Genomic DNA, 19,382 nt, shown 5'->3' with positions numbered 1-19,382 from the left:
GCTATTCTGCAGCTGATTTCTCCAAACTTTCCCACAATTCTCAGTGAGAACTCTCCCCTATTCCTTGCTTGCCCAAAAGGGAAAAAAATGGTCTGTTAGACAGAAAGGTGACTTATTTTGAATCCCTATAGGTCTTCCCACTCCAGGTCACTGAATTACTTTAGACTAACAGACTAAAGAGCACTTGAGAGGCAGGGGCAGGAAGACCTGAGTTCCAGATCAGCCTGTGTTCTATGAGAGATCTTGCCTGAATAAGTGTCCATTTGGCATGCAAACTGGAGGACCCCAGTAATTTTGGCTCTTAGTGCCACATAAAGTCAGGCATGGCAGTGCACACCTGTATCCCAGTGTTGGCAAGATGGAAACAATTAAAACCCTGGAGCTCTGTGACCACCAGTCTGTCCTAATGAGTGTGCCCTAGGACCCAGTAAGGAAGAATGACAGGCAAGGTTGTCCTCTGGCCTCCACATGCACACATACATAGAACTTAATATACAGAAACACACACACACACTGAATGAATGAATGAATGAATGGTCAACCAATGTTAGGTGAGAACCAGGCTTGAGGCAGATCTGGGCCTTCCCTCCTGACCTCCCTGTCCTTAGTGCCCTCATTTTCCATATTAGACAGCTGAAGCTCAGGGAGCCAAGGTTGGGACCAGAAGCAAGGAGATCTAACTCCAAGAGTACGAATCCTCCCCATACCACAGCATGCCTCAGGGCTCTGGTTAAGAGGTTACTTTATGACAGAGGCCTCTGTGAGGGACAGCATTTCCGGTGAAGCTGCAAGGTCCTAGAAGATAGCAATCCTTTGTTTTTTTACTAGTTTGCTTCCCTTGGGGTTTGAAGTACACACACACACACACACACACACACACACACACACACACACACACACGACAATGGAAATTGAATTCAAGCTGAATTCAGCAAAAAGAGAACCTATTGGTTTTGTGCACCTAGAAGGTAGGGTCACTAGTTTTTTAGGCAGCTGGATGTAGACAGTGAAATGACATCATGGAGACTCGCTGTATCTCTGCCTTTCTACCCTGTTAGCTCTTGTTCTTCTCCATGGGAGCCATGCACCAGTGGCTCATGGGAAAGCTATACACCAGAGGCTCCAGGGAGCTTTGTGCTCACATCCACCCATTACTAGCAACCCAAGAGTAAAAACCACTTTGTTTGTCCAGAAGATCTAGTCCTAGAATTAAAAGTCTCTGGGTCTAGCTTTGTATCACAAGCCTGTCCATAAATTCATTATGCAGTTCACTGTGTGGGGCTGGACAGGTACGAGACGTGAAAATCATATATGACAAGACATGGGTTATTAGCCATCCCTGTAGCCTGGTGAGAGTGGCCAGCTGCCCAGACAACCTGGCTGAGTCAGACCCTCTTCTTGGAGGAGAAGAAAGGCAGGTGAGGGTGCTGCCAAGGAGAAGCCACCACTGTCCTATCTACCTGCTAATTTCCCCCCAAAGCCTGTTTACCAATGCCCTTTGTATGGGCTAATCCAGCCTTTCTCAGAGATGACAGTGCAGTTGGCCATGGAGTAGAGTACTGTGACTTTGATCATTGTACCTGCTCAGAAAGCACTGAGGCCTCTCCACTGTAGCATTGCCTCCCTCATGAGGTTAGAGCCCCAAGATTCCTACATTTCTTCTCTCTGAACCTCCATCCCACCCTCTACCTGCTTAGCAACCTATGCACGTGAAGGGCACTTTAATAAGGTAGCCCCAGGGGTATGTGTTTTGTGGGGAGGCAGTGGGAGGACATGGCCAATCCTCTTCATGCTTTGAAAGGGGAATATATGACTTGCTAATTTGCAGATGACACTCATTTGGGAAGTTTTGCAAATATCAGCCACGATGAATAGGGAAGGAGTCGAGAGGGCCAAAACATGAGAGAAATAACAAAATTAATTTCCATTTGTATAAATACTAATTGATGCATCCGAGGAAAATGAATATGGAGCATGGATATCAGCTTACAGGGAGAACCATTGCATTCAGAGCCCTGAATCCATGGGATCAGGTGCATCTTACCAGACACAAAGGGACTGCAGGCATGGGAAGGCTTCTTATTCCCAGGGAGAGGGGCATGTCTGCCTCCTCCTGCCCCTCCCTTCCCAACCTACTTCCTCCTCCACCTCCAGGCATTCTCTCTCCCACACCACTCTGTCACCTGGATCAATCCCGTCTCCTTCTGTGTTCAAGCCATTAGGCTCCATTGCCTCTTAAACAGACCCTGATTGTGTCCCCTACTGTCCTCTTCCACTAAGAGCACCCTGGGTGAGGCCTCTCTCAGCACCAGTGTCTGCACCGCTGCCCTGATCTCTTATGTGGGCCACCATGGTAGTGCACATCTGTAGTACCCAGATTCAGGAGGCAAAATCTAGAGGATCACATGTTTGAGACCATTGTAGACTACAAAGGGAGAGCTTGTCTCAACAAAGCAAACAGAGAAGGTAACCTGTTATAACTTCCCATTGCTTACATCGCAAACCTCTCCACTTCCATGTGGGACCGAGCTTAGCCTCCCTTTTAAGTTTCCTGCCCATCTCCTCCCTTGGCTAGCAGCTTCCAGATGTGGGCCCAACTTGTTCTCTCAACTAGAATGACCTTTCACTAGGAATGCAGGATAGCATGCCTCATCCTAGCATGCCACCAGATGCCACCTCCCTTCCCTTCCCTAAACACCCAGCCCCCACTGTGCCACTCACCACCCATCCCATCATTCTGTTGGGGCATGCGGCAGTGTGTACAGCTGTGGTACCTAGCATTTGCCAGGCATCTGTTGACTGCAGAATGAGCACTGCTCACTGAGATTTACTACCTCACCTCTAATTGTAAACCATAGTTGGCGCATACAGCCGATCTGAGTATTTGTTTACTATTCACTGTGAATTGGAGGAGACACGCCCTCCTACCTACTTCCCACCAATCAGAGCTTTCAAAACAAAATCTGATTAAGCATCTACTTGTTGAGCACTGAGGTTCTGAGGATAGAAGAGTCAGCCCTGGCTCAGGGAAGTCACATCAATGAGGAATGCCTCCGGGGTAAGGATGAAAGCAAGTGGAGCAAGGGCTTGGAGAGCCGTGAGGACACTATCTGAAAGTCACTGAGAGATGACATCTGGGCGTGGCCAGTAGAAGGATATATCCATCAGTTTGTGCTGCAGAACAGACAAATCTGCCATGGAGCGCCTGGATATCAGCCCTCAGCCTGCTCATGACTCGGAGCAGCCAGCATGTGGACCAGCAACTGCCTCCATGCGCTGCTATGGCCGCAGCAACAGGTGACTGAGCTCTTTTGGCACCAGCACAGGGCAGAAAGAAAAGACAAGCTCCTGTACACATAAGCCTTGCAGCCCAGAAGCAGGGTGGAGAAGCTGACCCAACCCTGTGTGGAGAGCAGCATGGCCACAGGCTGGAGGGGCAGCCAGCTGTTTTGCCCCCATCCATACCCTGGAGGATATGTGTGCATGACCAGCAATCTGCTCAGTGCTGCTTAGGACCCAGGTCCAACTCACTCCTGAGATGCTCAGGACAACGTCGGCACCGCAGAGAGGAAGTCTGAAGGCTGAGTCACAAAAGGATGCTGGGAAATGACAGGGCATAGGACAAGATGTCAAGTGCAGGGAGGTGAGAGGTTGCAGCCTGGCCCCTAGAGAGTTCTGAAGTTTTCCTGGACTTGCAGATCCGTTTGTGAGAAATATGGAGCACCTCATGACCCCAGGCTTTCTGCCAGCTCCTCCAAGCCTAAGTCACTCAGCAAAAGTCCAGAGAATTAAACCGTAGGTGCTAAGCAGGCCAAGCACCTACAGGATAGGAGAGCACATGAACTTGGCCCTGCTCTACTGGTAAAGGAGGAACTCCAGCCAAGCCTATGACAGGGTGACAGGTTATGACCCAGAGAGGGGACCTTTCTGGGCAATGGAATGAGTCACCTGGCATGTGTGTCCCAGGAGCACAGAAAGTGTCCTGAAATGGTGTCTAGTGCAGGGGGTGAAAGCTGAGGAGGAAGGATGGGCTCAGCAGTCACCTCTCTTACCCTGAGTCCAGTGAGGGCTCCTAGGAGGAGCTCATTTGCATAAAATGTTAAGTATGGGTGTGGGGCTTCCTGACGTGACTGGCCAGTATAGGTAGTGCCACGCATTGGTTGGCATTGAGCCTCTACTCTGTGCCAGCTCTGTGCCAGTGCCTGGGTACACAACAGTCTGGACAGACAAGTGGGGTTGTTCCCTTAAGGAGTCAGTCGCCTGGCAGGCCACTAAGTAGGAACTTAGTATTTACTAAGTAGTGGCCTCTGGGGTTTGGTAGAGGAAGTATACAAAGACATGGCAGGCTGTGATTGCAGCCAGAGGATGGGAGCAGCCTTGTGACAGAAGAAAAGCATAGACAAATGAGCAATGGAAAGATGGTGTGGGTAGGACTAAGGTCCTGATGTATGACGAAGCCAGGAAAGGAGCACCTTGCCGCAAAGCAACATGAGGGAGCCAACAGGGTACAAGGCATGGTGTGAGCTGGCCCAGCCATGTGTGGGTTTCCTGCCTGCAGCATGTCCTGCGTAGGCATCAGTCTGGCCTGAGGACACCTGACAGAAGGTTCATGAAGGTTGGCTCTCTCGTGGCTCCAGAGCCTCTGGAGGTGACTGTCTGCATTCCTTCCCTCACAGGCCTCCGACTAAACTTCACGGCCTCCTGGGGAGACCTGCACTACATAGGACTCACTGGCCTGGAAGTAGTAGGCAAGGACGGCGAGGCCCTGCCCATCCAACCACAGCAGCTCTCTGCCTCTCCCAGGGACTTAAATGACCTGCCCGAGTACAGTGATGACTCACGGACCCTAGACAAGTAAGTGTTAGAAGCTTGACTATAGCAGTTGGGGTCTAGAGACATGCTCTGTGTCCCAGGCATCAGGTACATCAGATACTGCCTGGAAGAGCAATGTGGCCAAAAGAAGTAGAGGTGACCCTTCCCACAGGTGGCCCCTGTTGCAGAGCAGTCAGGATAAGAAGTCAGGCTGGTGTATCTGCAGATGCTGCATGCTGTGATGCTGCATGCTGTGATGCTGCACGGGCTTCAGTGAGGGCCTCCTCAGCATAGTCTGTCGGCCTCGGTGGTGACCCACCCTGCTTGCACATACCTGCCCTAGGCCTCTCCCCTTTGATAAGAAAGTCTGTGTTGGTCATGATGGCTGCTCTGCTCTCTGTACATCCCACAGACTATAGCCAGGGTGAATGAGCAAGCTTTTTATGGTATCCATCCACAGACACCTGTCATTCATAGACTGGCTCTTGGCCTCCTGCTGTAAACAGCTATGTGACTTTATTAGAAGCAAGGACAGTTTGAAGGATGGGAGTTCAAAGCTCTCCTCTTCTTTAAGTTTTCAAACCTCACAATTGCAACAGTGAGGACAAGAATAACCAATAGAGCAAGTGCCCCATTGGAGTGGTAAGTGGCAGACACTAATCTGCTAGTAGATTGCAGAAGTCCATCCATGAAAGCCACAGCACAGACTGACTCGCCACTGTCATCCCTGTGTACAGAGGAGCAGGCTGAAGTCAGAAGGAGGCCAAAAGTGCTCTGACCGGTTAACACATGGCACTGAACTGCTGAGTCAGGCACCTCCTCTGCCTCAGTATCCACAGGTCTGTGATAATCATCCCCATGGCTACAGGTGGAAGTAGGGTGGTCACACTGTAGCCCTAGTCCTGGCAGTCCGTTTAAGGTGTCCCTTCACTGTGGCCTTCAATCCTGCGGGCACGGACTGTTTGGGGTCATCGTGGGCTGTAGACTCTGGCAGGTCAGCTGGCAGACCTAGACTGACCCCATAAGCTACCTCTGTTCAGCTGCAGAAGAAACCACACCTGCCCAGCTTGAGCATCCCCGTCACCTACTTGACACCCCACAGATCACAGACAGCCTCTAGCCCAATCTTAACGTCACCCTTAAACATTCCTGTGCACATCTCTGACCAGGGAGCACTCGAAAGGGCAAAGCCACCCTCAGTGTCCTTGTCACACCTAGATCTGTGGGTAGTGGTGTCTGAACCACCAGATGGCCCTCCCAATGTTTTTGTACTTAAGCTAAGATCCAGTAACCAAGTGTGCCATGGTCTGAGAAGCCCTCAAGCTTCAATAAACTTCTTTCTCTCATTTTTCCTTCCTTCATTTATTTTTATGTTTTAGGTTAGAATAAAAAATTGGATTTCCTTAGGGCAACTTCATACACATGTCATCACACTTTGTCCTCACTCCTCCCCCACCATCCTTCCCTGTACCCTCTCAATCGCTTCCCTTTTTCTCCCAGTTAAGCCACACTTGCTGCCAGGTGTTCTATTATGCGTCTATCCCCATCTTAAGATCCCTTCCTTCCCTCCAGTGAAACCCTTTCTAGTTCTTCAATATAAATGCACACACACACACACACACACACACACACACACACACACACACACACACACACACACACACAGGTTTAGGCTCCATAGCTAGAAGACATACAGACATAGAAGTCTAAGTCTGGTTGCATCTGTTTTCCTGTAAACACCTTATGGTTGCATTTTTCTTTATGGGTGCATAAAATTCCATTATGTGTATGCACTGCACCTAGACTCAGTCCGTGTGCTGCCTCTGTATGTTGTAGCAGTAAACACGAATGTGCATGTATCTCATGGTAACACTGACTTAAACCCAGGAGAGTTAGAGCTGGGCCAGGTGGTAGATCTATGGGGGGGGTGAAAAACCCCCATAATAATTTCTGTGACTCCTAACAGCAGGAATGAGGGGTCCTCATTCCCCATATTCTCTCCAGCATTGGTTGCCGTTTATTTTCTTGACAGGGTGAGATGGATTCTCAAAGCAGTTTTCCCTGATCCTTAGGAATGATGTTTTGTTTTTGTTTTGTTTTCCCCCAAATCTTTATTGGCCATTTTGATCTCTTCTCTTTAATCCTGCCATATGGAGCTGACAAACATTGTCCCCATTCTATAGGCTCTCTTCACTCTGGAGCACTCCTCACCTCCATGGTTCTGGTTTTCTTAGGACAGGGTTTCTGTGTGTACCAACAGGACTTCAAGTTCAAATCCTCCTGATTTACCTTCAAGTGCTGAGATTATAGAAGTATACCACCAACTCTTTTTGTTTGTTTGTTTGTTTTCCTATTTTTCTTTTATTTAAAGTAGATTTTTTTTTAGTCAGATGTGGTATTGTATGCCTTTAATTCCAGTACTCAGGAGGCAGAGGCAGGCAGATCTTTGAGTTCAAGGCTACTTAGCAAGTTCCAGGACAACCAGAGCTATACAGAGAAACCCTGTCTTGAAAAACAAAAACATGTTTTTCATTCATCACATTCTGATTATAGTTTCCCTCCCCCAACTCCTCCTTTCTCCCTCCTCCCCTCTCATCAGTACCTACACCCTTTCTGTCTCATTAAAAAACAAACAGGAATCTAAAGAATAATAATAAAATGAGATAATAATACAAAAACAAACAAATGGGAATAGAACAAAACAAATAGAAGGAAAGGGCCAAAGGAAAAAACATAAGAATGTTATACAGACACAGACACACATTTGCACACAGGGATCCCATAAAAGCACTAAACTGGGAGCCACGATGCATATGCAAAGGACCTGTAAGGCTTTAAAAAATGTCCTGGCAAAACGTGAGACAAGAACCTGCAAGGATGGAATTGAGCACCTTTTCTGTTGCCCTCTACTGCTGGGCATGGGGCCTGGCCTCAAGCCATCCTTTATCCTTGTTGGTGATCTCAGATTCTGGGAGTATCTGTGCTCACTTATGTATTTGTTTGCAATATTTAGTTTTGTTTGTTTGGAGTTCTGGGGATAGAAACCAGAGCCCCCTGGCAAGCATTCTACTTCTGACTGCCCCTCCCTGGCCTTCAGTTATGACAGGATGGCCCAGGTCTTGTCTCTCTTGCCCCACCTGTCCTCTACCATATCCCTGCAATGACAGGGCCCCAATGGTGGCCACAGAGTTTAGAGACCCCCATCTACACATGAAAGAGGCTTGTTGCTACTGGGTCTCTGAAGGGCAGAACCAGGAGGTGACTGCAAAGGAGGAGACTTGTTTTGCCACCAGCCTATCTGCCATCTATCTCCAGTGTCCCCTCTCCCAGAACTGTAACAGTTTTGCTGGCACCCAGTCCCCAAGACAGAAGTGATTGCTTTGGAAGGAAACAGCAGTCTGAGCAGCCAGCTTCCTTCACAAACAGCAGGGTCAGCCTGCTGAATTTCCTCAGTTTTAACATGCCAGCAATTGTAAGACACACCATCCATCAATTTAATAACAGCCTTTTAGAGCACGGGAGAGAGAACGCTTTACCTCCATGGATGAACACTTAGATTTATTCTAAACCTCAAACTATCAAATGGTAAGGGGAAAAGTTGATTTTAGATATGGGAATTGTGGCCACAGCCAGAGTTGCTCACAGTACAGACGTCCTCAAGGTCCTTAGGGTCCAAGGGTGGAGTGGGGTGGGGCTGATTATCTCTGAGTCGGGGTCTTCAAGTGGCCATGCCACAACAGAGGACAGAGGTTGGGTCCAGGCTAAAGAGGCTGAGGCAGGTACAGATGCAGAGGGGCTGAGGTAACTAGTTTGGAAACCCCTCCTGCTGGTTAGGGTTTCCCTGGGACACGCAGACCTGTGGCTACCACGCAGGTTAGCTCATCACAATCATGCCTCTTCTGGCACTTGTCCCTGGCCTAGGTCTGCCAGGTTCCCTGATGTTCGCCAAGAGAGAGGGGATGCACTTCCAGCAAACTGCCTCCACAGCTTGCAGAACATCTGGGCAACAGAGAAAAGCCCCACCCCCACCCCCAGTGCACCCCTCCTGAGCATTGATGCTGAGGTCATGACCTCATTCCCAGCTTGCAGTTGGTCCCTGCTTCTTGTGGTCTGCCTGCCTGGCCATACTATGACATCTCTTGATCCCATTAACCACGGCACATCCTAGGTAGGGTACCTGCACCACAGTTCTGTGATGAGCGTATTTCTACGTCCAGCCTTCCTGACACACAGAATGTTCATCTTTAGCAGAAGTCTCCCACCCTGGGGTCACCAGGCTGAGGGATTCCCAAGGAGGACACAGCTGTCTCTGTGGAAGTGTTGAGGATGAGTGTCTCTCAGCTCCTTCTTGAGCATTGCTCGACTTCACTGCTCTCCCACCTTCCAAAGCAAAGCAGGATGAGGGAAGCAGGCTTCCTAAAGGCTTCCCACCATCTTGCTGACCCGATCTCCTTGCCTGCAGGTTAATCGATGGCATGAACATCACCACCGAGGATGAGCACATGTGGCTGATCCCCTTTTCCCCTGGGTTGGACCATGTGGTTATGATCCACTTTGACAGAGCCCAAAGCATTGCTGGCCTGCGCCTCTGGAACTACAATAAATCTCCGGAGGACACCTACCGAGGGGTAAGCCGGGCAGAGCGGAGTCCACTGTCAGGAAGGCAGCATGATGAATGGCTGGCGTGGGTGCTGGAGAGGAGCATAAATCCTCCAGAACCTTCCAATGGAGGGGGTGGGGGGACGATACCCAGGGAGAGAGCAAGCTGCATTTCCTTCGCACACAGCAAGTATAGCCGGCAGCCCAGGGCAGCCTGGGGAACTGCAGGGTTTTGCTTCTCTTGGAACTGTGCGTGCCCTTCCCACACTGCCAGGCTTGTCTGTCAGCTGCAGGCCTGTGTCCACTGAGCACTGGCTGGGGAGGGTGTTGTCGGCAGGCTCATGTGCACACCTCATTTCATCAGGCTCTTGCCCTGCCTCCTCTACTGTCCCATCTCCAAGGGCTCCAAGGAAGGCTGGGAAAGAGTCTGCCATTCTGTTGGGGCTACACAGCTAGAGTCTGGTCTGCCAAGCATGAAGCCCACACTCTTTTTCGATTGCTAGTGGGAAGGCAGGGATGGCAGGTGGCCTCAGAAGGCTTGTAGGTCTTTGCAGTTTGCTGGCAGATCCTAGTAGCATGGCTAGAGGATTCCTGCCTAGAAAGTATATGCGTGCGTGCGTGCGTGCGTGCATGTGCGTGTGTGAGTGTGCACACATGCTCAGTAAGCTCTCGGAGAGCACAATGCCACTACCTGTCAGCCCTGAGGCTGTGAGGAGGACCAGCTGGATCTCTGCTATGTACCCAGAAAGGACTTAGCAAGTGTTGAAAGTAGGAAGATGGAGCCTATGCCCATCTCCCAGGTGAGGAAGGAGGTGGAGAGAGCTGGAGGCCTGCACAGCACTGCCACTGGTGTCTGGGGTCCCCACCAAGTCCCTTCACCCCCCTGAAATGCATGCATGGGGAACATAGGTAAGTCACTGGGCTCAAAGTAGAATATAACTGTCGCTGGAACTCAGGCTTCCCTGGCCTGGTAATCTGTGTCTCCTTTGCTAGGTTAAAATCGCACATGTGTCCCTGGATGGCCTGTGCGTGTCTCCTGCAGAAGGCTTTCTCATCCGAAAGGGGCCTGGTAACTGCCATTTTGATTTTGCACAAGAAATCCTCTTTGGGGACTACCTACAGACCCGGCTACCACCAGCACCCACCAGGAGGTGAGGGGTTGGGTCTGCATGTGTGTGCACCCTCAGGGCATATTGTCCAGAACACCCCTGGTTGCTTCCAGACAGCTCCTGTTACCCAGCCCTGATCCCGAAAGAAGAGCAGATGAAAAGTTTGCTGGGGTGTCCTGGAGACTGCTCTAGCATCAGAGTATAAACCAAGTGAGGTTTACCCATTTACAGTCCCCAGTGTCTGAGCGCCAGAACCCACAATAGGGAAACAAAAGAGCTCACTCCCCAGTGGTAAAATTGTAACCATGTCCTTGCTCAAGACAGCCCAAGGAGGTCTATAGAGAGGAGCTGGAGGAGAGGGCAGAGCCGGGGTTCTCTCTCCTGGAGCCAGTATGGCCCATGCACTTGGGTTTTGGTTTTGATTTTGTTTTGGGGTTTTTTATTGTTCCCCTTTCTCTTCTGCATCCCCATCCTGCCTACACTCCAGGGCTTTTACTATGTCCAGTTTGACTGCCATTAGAGGCCTCCTCAGACTTCTGCCCATCCAAATGGACTTCTGTTCATCCAAATGACCTATCAGGCATCCTGCCCCATCAGCAGCACCTAACCCTAAGATTCCCGGCCTCAGGTCCCTCTAAAGAGCAGGAGGTGTGGTTAAGAGAGTCACCCCAGAGCACGCCCCACTCAAGTGCCTGGCTTGCACAGTGGCTTCATCACTCCGTCCTAGTCTGCATCTATGTCTGAGTTAAACATGTCTGCACTTTTAGTTACTCTAAGGCTTGCAAAGGTCTGTAACAGAAAAGAGCTAGGTCCTCCACTGTCCCCTATACATACACTGCATCTCCCCTGGGCTGCTATGTCTGTAGTCCGTGGCTGAGGAGCATCTGTCTCATGAGCCTCTGGAGCAGAAGGCTCATAGTGCTGTTTTGGTCTCTTTCCAGGTTAGATGCAAAGAGCCTGGAGCGAGCCAGCATGGACTACGAGGCCCCACTCATGCCCTGTGGCTGTATCCTTCTCCCAACCAGCACAGAGCCCAGCAGCCCAGTGCCCACACAGGGAAAGGGAAACTAATGAAGGTGTCACTAGGACATAGTAGCAGCATGGGACCCCTGTGCCTGTGGAAGACTGGATTTGTGGAGGTGGCACAAAAGACCCAGCTGAGGGGGGCTGGAAAAGAGACAGGTGACTCAGGAGCATGGCAAGGAGATGGCAGGGACAGAGGCAGTAAGAGCACCCCCCATTCCCGGTGTGACCTCACTGTATGGCCAGCAGAGCATCAGCCCTGGGAGCAGGTCACAGTGACAGCCTCACTGCCCAGCCGTGAAAGCTAAAGTGCAGGAGCCAGGCATAGCAGAGGAGTCAGGAGGGTCATGAGACCTTCCCAGACATCCCTGACTACATAATGAGACCCTGTCTCTTAAGAAAGGAGGGAGGGAGGGAAGGAGGGAGGGAGGGGGAGGGAAGGAGGGAGGGAGGGGGAGGGAGGGAGGGAGAAAGAAAGAAAGAGAAAAGAAAAAGAAAATTAAAAAGAAATCCAAAAGCTAGAATTAAACAAGTCAGAGAGGACAGATAGCTCGCCTCTGCCTGTGTGGAAGGGTCCAGGTCCAGAAGGAAGCAGTTGCTTTGCCTGTGACTGCCTGGGGTGTGTCTTTGCGCTCAGGACTTCCACTCCTGCTCCTAGAAACTGGGGCCTGGGAAGATGAAGCCTGGGTGGGGGCAGGTGCTGCCCTGCGGACCTTGTTCGTAGGAATCATTCTGCTGCAGCCAGACCTGAGGCTGTTTCCCTGTCCTCAACATGCTTGTTCCCGTGAACCTGAAAGACAGAGGAGGACGGAAGTTTCTTGTTCTAACCATTTCATAACCGGGGACACCGAGGCCCGAGATGAGAGTAGTCCCAGCATCCTTTGTCCACGGTCTGCTCCTAGGATTCCTGTTGCTTCCCGTCCCCTCCCAGGGCCCAGGGCAGATGGTGTGGCAATGTGATGCTGTGTTCCTTTTGACAGACATCCATCTCTGGGGGACTCTTCATCAACAAACAAGAAGCCCATCACATCCGCCACTGTGTGGCTTTCTCCAGCACTCGGAGCTTCTCTTCCTTAATCACACACTCAGTCATTTTCCAGTTCCAGCTGCTGTCCAGCTGGGGAGATCCCTACTACATTGGCCTCACGGGGCTGGAGCTGTATGATGAGCATGGGGAGAGGATCCCATTGTCCCAGAACAGTATCCTTTCCACTGGGAGCAGGAGCTGGCACAGAGGATGCTGCTGGTGATGGGGGCAGGGTCCCAAGCCTATAATGCTAGCACTCAGGAGGTGGCGGCAGGAAGATTTTTGCCTATGGAGGGCAAATTGCCAATACAGTTTTGAGGGCAGCCTGAGCTACATAGCAAGGCCCTATTTCAGAAGACCATGAGGGTCAGACATGGTGACCCACGCCTTTAATCCTAGCACTCAGGAAGCAGAGGTGGACAGATCTCTGTGAATTTGAAGCCATCCTGGACTACTTAGTGAGATCTTGTCCCAAAATGCAAAACAAAAGGGAAGATCTGATGCTGCTGGTGGGTGGTAGGGGTGGTGGTGGGAGGATTGGGGTGGTGATAATTATGGTAGTTGTGATACTGGGATGATGGTACTGATGATGACGGTCATGGTGACGTGGAGGGCTGTCACTGGCCCCTTAGAGCTTGCCAAGGCCACTGCATCTGGTTCTCTTGAGACCAGAGTTCTATGGTTGAGAGTGTGGGAGATTCACGGGCCCTTCTCAGAGAGCACAGCACCTGGTGTTCTAAAGGCTCTAAGTCTGCAGGAGAACTCAGTGAGAGAAGTGTATCAACTGGACCCTTTGCTCGCGGTGTGCCCATTGGAGCTTGTTGGTTGGTCCGGAGGCTTCTGAGACATTTCTGTTGGCGACTGATATTTTTAAATGCCAGCCTCTGGAACTTAACCTGAGAAGTGTCAGTACAAGGCCCTCAGTCATATGGAATGACCGTGACTAAAGCAAAGGACTCATGGATGCCTTTACAGTTTACCTCAGTGCCGACTCCAGGAGCTCCTGTTAGCTAACAGCCCTCTAAACTCAATGGCTCCTGAGGGCTCCTTCTGTGCCAGGCACTGCTAGAATTTATCCCATGAACTCCACAGAAATCTTGTGAACAGAACATTCTGGAATCTTAATTGTCCCGGGGAGGAACTTGAGACAGAGAGGTTGTCTGCCTGAGGTCACACAGCCCAGTTGTAAAGCTGAGACATCTCTTGCATTTCTTCTGTGTCACCTGCTTAGCAGCAGCCCTTCAGGTAGGGAAAGGCATGGCCCCAGAGCATCCTGTGAGTGCCTGGGGCCTGGAGTCTCTGCAGCTATTGTCTTCCTCATAACTTAGTGAATGACTCCTGGAACTAAATAAAAAGTTCCACTGATATCACCAAGAGGGCTTCTAGCCAGTATCCTCTGAGGCTCCCCTGCCCATCTTGGAGACATTTTATGCTTCAGTACAGTGATGTGACAGGATCCATGAGGTCCAGTGGCTGGCCTGAGATTTCCTGTCACAGGGACAGAGCTGAACCCAGATTCTGCACACGCATGTTGAGGTCTCTTCTCTAGTCAGCTCCTGTTGGGCCAAGGTGGCAAACTTGATAAGGTCATGACCTGCCAGAGTCACCTGCCTGCCCAGCGGGGCTGTACCTGTGCTTCTGCAAACCCCTTATGTCCAGCTAGCCCACCTGTGGTCCTCTGACTTTGACCCCTTAGCCCCACACAGATGTATCCCCTTGGCCACAACCCCATTTTCTTAGAATGCATTTATTTTCACTGTCATTTCCCACACTGCTAGAGGGTAGGAAATCTCCAGCCCAGCATCCCCTGACACACACTGCTGACAGCTCCACACACTTGAGGGTGACGCACTGTGCAAAGCGTATGAGTTTGGGTTCTGACAGCTTAACTTCCACCTCAGATATTGCTGCCTTTCCAGACAGTGTGAATGCACTAGAGGGTGTATGTGGGGATGTGAGAACCCCTGACAAGCTTATCGACCAAGTCAACGACACCAGTGACGGCAGGCACATGTGGTTGGCTCCCATCCTGCCTGGCTTGGTAGGTATCTGGCCTTGGGGTTGGATAGGTGCCTGCCCTTGGCCCAGTGACAGCTGAAACATTTGAGAGCCATCAGAGAGGGGCAGCTGTGGCTAACAGCTGTGGGTGTAGCCCTTCCAGGCCTATAGTCCCTTTTCTCACTCTAAAAACTTTGCCCAAAAAGGCACCAGACACCAGATGTGTGAGGAGCTCCAGGAACCCTGAAGTCAGGAGTCTCTCTACAGGTGCTGGAGGACAGAGACCACTGGCCTCATGTGCATCTGCTGCCTCTCTTTGTCAAGGCCCCCTTCAGCCCACTCTACCCTGGCATCGTCCACATGCCTCCTCTCCTTTGCCTGTCTCTGCTCCTTACATGACTACCCACGGCCACAGTGTGGCCACCTTGCCCTCCCTATAGCTCCAGTTGGTCATGTCATCCATTCTAACGCTGACCGCCTTTTCCAGCTCTTAAACCCTGCAGCGGGCCTGATCCATCGTCCCAGAGAGGAGGGAGGGAGGTCCAGGAGAGGGTGTGGGCCATCAGCACCTCCACCTCAGAGCCAGAACCTATTTTCAGAGCATGGTGGGATTCTTTCCTGCTCATGTAACTGTGAATAATAAGATGGACATTTGGGAACAACTCCCAAAGACCACAGGGCCAACTCCTCAGCCCCATCCTCTGTTACAAAGGGTTACACCAGCCCTGTGTCCCTTAGACTCCAGCCTAAAACAGAGTTCACTGCTCTCCTCTGGCTGCTGCCATACTCCTAGTGGGAATCTAAGGGTCTGAGCAGAAGGATTCCACACAGCCATCGCTGTTTGCAGGCCACTGCATGCTGCAGGCCGGGCTCACTCACACTTAGTTCTTTATTTGGCCTTCCAAGTGGCCCCTTTGTGATGTGGAGCCTGCTGCTAATCTGGGGCCGAGTGTTAGTCACTCAGTAATTCCCCAGCAGGCATGGGTCGGAAGAAACCATGGTTCTGGGTACATAGGACTCTGGCTTTTTCTCTGTAACCCTGGGAAAGGACAAATGGGTCAGCACCATGCACATTGTTTGGTGGCGAGAAGCTCCTGGCCTCTGCAGGTGGAAACTGTCCCTGGGCTTGACCGGATGAACAGAAGGCAGGGCTGCCCTCAATTCTCTGCCAGTATTTAAATGAGAGCCACAGCAGCAGGAGGCCGAAGGCCCTTCCAGAGCCAGCTCAGCAGTTTATTCCAAACGCAACTACACGTGACTTGACTCCAAATGGGCTCTGAGGAGAAGAGGAGCCACGGAACTCCAGGCTCCCACATGAAGAGTGCTGTCACGGCACCTGGGGCCCAGCTCCCTGCCCTGGTGTCTGGGCCCTGCCCGCAGCTCTGCTTCCAAACACAGCTGCTTCAATTAGCTTTGCTCTCTGACAGGTGAACCGAGTGTATGTCATTTTCGATCTGCCCACCACTGTGTCAATGATCAAACTGTGGAATTACACGAAAACGCCTCAGCGAGGGGTGAAGGAGTTTGGCGTGAGTCTCCACTAGCTGGTGTGGGAGATCCTTGTGCTTGCTGGAAATTAGGCTGGGGCAGTTATCATTTGGTGCAGTTTAGTCTCTATCCCCAGTTATAACCTTGGAAGTACCTGGTCCTGAGAGCAGGGAAATGGCCTGGAAATGATCCAAAGCCGTGGGGGATAGAGACTGAGTCTGCCTCATCTCTACACTTGGTCACCCAGTGCTGAGAACATCCCCCAGCCTCAACTTCCACATCTGCAGCCCAAGCTGACAACACATGCCCTCCCTGCCAGTGTGGGGGGAGATCCTTGGGCTTGGGTTGCATTGCTAGGGTTGGGGTAAATGTGGGAGGTGCCTGGGCCTCACTCCTACTCTGTCTCTTAGCTGCTGGTGGATGACTTGCTGGTGTACAATGGCATTCTTGCCATGGTGAGCCACGTGGTTGGGGGCATCCTACCCACATGTGAGCCTACCGTGCCCCACCACACCATCCTTTTTGCCGAGGACACTGACTTCTGTCACCAGGAGAAACACACCATCATCAGGTATGCCCCTCACCAGCCCTAATGAAGATGGATGGCAGGGACGTGGTCTGGGGCCTGATGTGCCTTCTGTCTCCCCTCCTGCAGTAAGCCGGAGGAAGACCAGGACATACAAATGATGAATGAAAACCAGGTCATCACTACCTCTCGGAGGAAGCCAGGCACTGCTGACCCAGGTGGGTGGCATGTCTCTGCCCTGGGCATCCCTGTCAGAGGCTTGGTCTATATGGAGAGGAAGTCAAGTACACTGGCCTTGCCCTGCCCACCTAAAATGTCTTTCCCTTCACGCTCGTCCCAGAGTGGCTTCCCTGTGGTCAGGAGAGAAGGCAAGGCACACTGTGGGAAAACAGGAAAGGAAACCAAGTGGAGGGCTCCGTGGGGGTGGCATTTGAGCTGAGTCCTAAAAGACATCTGGTAATATAGGCAAAGGCCCTGAGGATGGCATGATAGAGTCCATTCCATGCCTGGGATAGGTTAGGCAGGGTGCCCAGAACTTAGGCCTAGCCAGGTCTCCACCTATCTGAATGGCCAGCCAGGTATATAGTTGTTCTCAAGGGCAGTGTAACTCACACCTCCTGTGCCCTGTTTCCACAGCCTTACGTCCCAAAACCTGCATACGTGAGAAGGAGAGCTCAAGGCGTTGGCGGTGCTGACTGGAGCAGGAGGGAGAGCCTCTTCGAGCTGGCTAGGCTCCATCACCAGCCCCAAACAGCACCGGTGTCCCTCAGACTTCAGGGCTGGCCAGCTGGGACCCCTCGGGCTGGAAGAGCATGGAGGGACAAGGGACTTGAATCACAGCCCCATGAGCCATAGGAGTCAGGCGAAAGGGTCAAGAACAGGATAGCTGCTCCCTGCGACACAGGGCTGGCTGCTGGGAGCCAGGAACACTTGGTTCCTCTCTGTGCCTCTCCTGTGAGGTTCATAAGAGCAGGGCCTCTGGCACCCAAGTCCTAGGCAGCCCCTGACCCAGGCCCAGAACTCAGTACCAAGACCATGGAGCCTGTGCCCCTCCTCCACTACACAGCCCTCCTCACTAAGGGCAACAGCTGCTAAGAGGCCACTGTGCTGCAGCTCCTCTATCCAGTGCCTCTGGAGACCTGATGGGGCTAGTCCTCTGTTCAAGCCTGATTCAGGATGGGTCAAGGGCATGTGTCCTGCTGAGGAGAGGAAGTGAGCTGCATCGAGCGCTGAAACCTGCCCTGAGCCCCTACATCTCCTCCCATCACAACACACGTGCACACACGTGTGCGCAAACACACACACACACACACACACACACACACACACACACACACACGCAAGCATACGCACACACCCTCTACTGCAAGTCAGAGTTGGGAGGGCCTAGGCTCAGCCCTGCTTCTTCTCCCTGCAGCCCAGAGCCCCATACCTGTGTGTACATCTATGGAACAAGCTCAGATCAGGGACCTAATCAGTCTCCCAGTAGTGGGTAATTTCTGCTTCCAAATATTAATCTGTTATTTTCCTGGCTCGGGGCCCAGTGGGGCGGTGCCATGGTGCCGAACTCAGTACATTCTGATACTACCAAGAATCACAAACCCTTTTAAGCAGCAACACCCAGCAGCTGTACAGATGTTTTAATTCAGATCCAGCTGACAAGCAGATAGGATTGCTTCTCTGATGAGAATCCATCATCTCTGTAGCCTCCAGGGCCTCCCCACCCCCACCCCCTGGCTCCTCCACTTACTCCCAGGAGAGCCATCAAACCAACTCCTAGGCGGATCAGGGCCACTCCCTTAACAGGAATCCAGCTTCTACTCCTTGGGGTGGGCTCAGGTAGATTTTTCTGGAACACCCAAGACTGACCTTGGTGTGCTCCCTCCAGATACTTGGGTGTTTATAAGTGTGTATTCCATGCACTCTCAGAGGGAAGGCGCTGGCACAAGCATTAACTCTCAAACAAATGTTTATTTTTTCTTACAAAATCAATAAAAGATGTTATTAAGAATAGAGTGTGGTGCACTGGATGTTGTCAGCCAGAGGAGGTCCTTGTTGTCTCCAGCCCTAAGGCAGGGCTGGGGGGCCTGAGGCTTGCTGAACATTCAGGCGCCTCTGAGCTGAGCCTGCACTGCCCGCAGGTGGGGACGAGGCATTGGACTCTCTTTCTCCAAGGAATCCGCCTGCCACCATGAAAACAGACACTGGAAAACCATTTAATCCATGTCACATATCCTCATATGTGACTGGGTGTGAGTGAGGCTGGCAGTAGAAATGTCCTAGGGTGGTACTCTCTAGATGCTCCCATGGCCCCTTTGTTCTGATGGATTTCATGTCCTTAACAGCCAGGAGGTCAAGGCAAGGAGCACATGCGAAGGGAAGGAGCAGGGCTGTGGCAACGGTGTTTGCAGGGAGGCCCCAGCCTTGAGGACCTGCCACAGGCCAGAGAGTGTGTACAAGGCTGCATGCCCACTAGTGCCAGGGCTGTGTCCCAGATCACAGACGTTGCACGTTCCCAACACCATGCACATGCGGTCTGCAGGCCTCCCTGGAAACTGGTCGGCTCACAGCAGAAGGGCAGCTCTTGGCTGCTTGTTTCATTATAGCAGCAACAGTGTCAATAGTAGCCAGCATATACCCTCCTCCAGGTAAACGGGCCTGTGGGTGATGGACACAGGCCTCATTTGCTGTGGCTGCCCTCCTCCCAGCACACTGCATGCTGTGCAGTGCTTCTACGGCTAGCTGACCTGAGTTGTAGCACAGGTGCACCATCCTCCATGCCCAACCCAAGTCCCCCTCT

At 51.7% G+C, this 19,382-nt stretch overlaps 1 protein-coding gene across 4 annotated transcripts in view; it reads left to right on the top strand.

Annotated features, from left to right (window-relative positions):
- The window catches only part of Kiaa0556 (KIAA0556 ortholog), a 162,742-nt gene extending 144,904 nt beyond the window's left edge, over positions 1-17,838 (top strand). For all 4 annotated transcript variants that reach the window (XM_032892688.1, XM_032892689.1, XM_032892687.1 and 1 more), the window contains 10 exons: positions 4,677-4,854; positions 9,275-9,440; positions 10,405-10,562; positions 11,462-11,526; positions 12,633-12,743; positions 14,472-14,611; positions 15,996-16,097; positions 16,467-16,627; positions 16,712-16,800; positions 17,219-17,838. In XM_032892688.1, the coding sequence (XP_032748579.1) occupies positions 4,677-4,854; positions 9,275-9,440; positions 10,405-10,562; positions 11,462-11,526; positions 12,633-12,743; positions 14,472-14,611; positions 15,996-16,097; positions 16,467-16,627; positions 16,712-16,800; positions 17,219-17,277 (1,229 nt within the window). In that variant the 3' untranslated portion in view covers positions 17,278-17,838. The remainder of the gene's footprint in view (positions 1-4,676; positions 4,855-9,274; positions 9,441-10,404; positions 10,563-11,461; positions 11,527-12,632; positions 12,744-14,471; positions 14,612-15,995; positions 16,098-16,466; positions 16,628-16,711; positions 16,801-17,218) is intronic.
- The last annotated feature ends 1,544 nt before the right edge of the window (positions 17,839-19,382 follow it).

This window comes from Rattus rattus, chromosome 2 (assembly GCF_011064425.1).
Source record: "Rattus rattus isolate New Zealand chromosome 2, Rrattus_CSIRO_v1, whole genome shotgun sequence".
In the NCBI taxonomy this organism is placed as follows: domain Eukaryota; kingdom Metazoa; phylum Chordata; class Mammalia; order Rodentia; family Muridae; genus Rattus; species Rattus rattus.
Note: the sequence above shows the minus strand (reverse complement) of the source record. Positions and strands in the feature narration are given on the sequence as shown.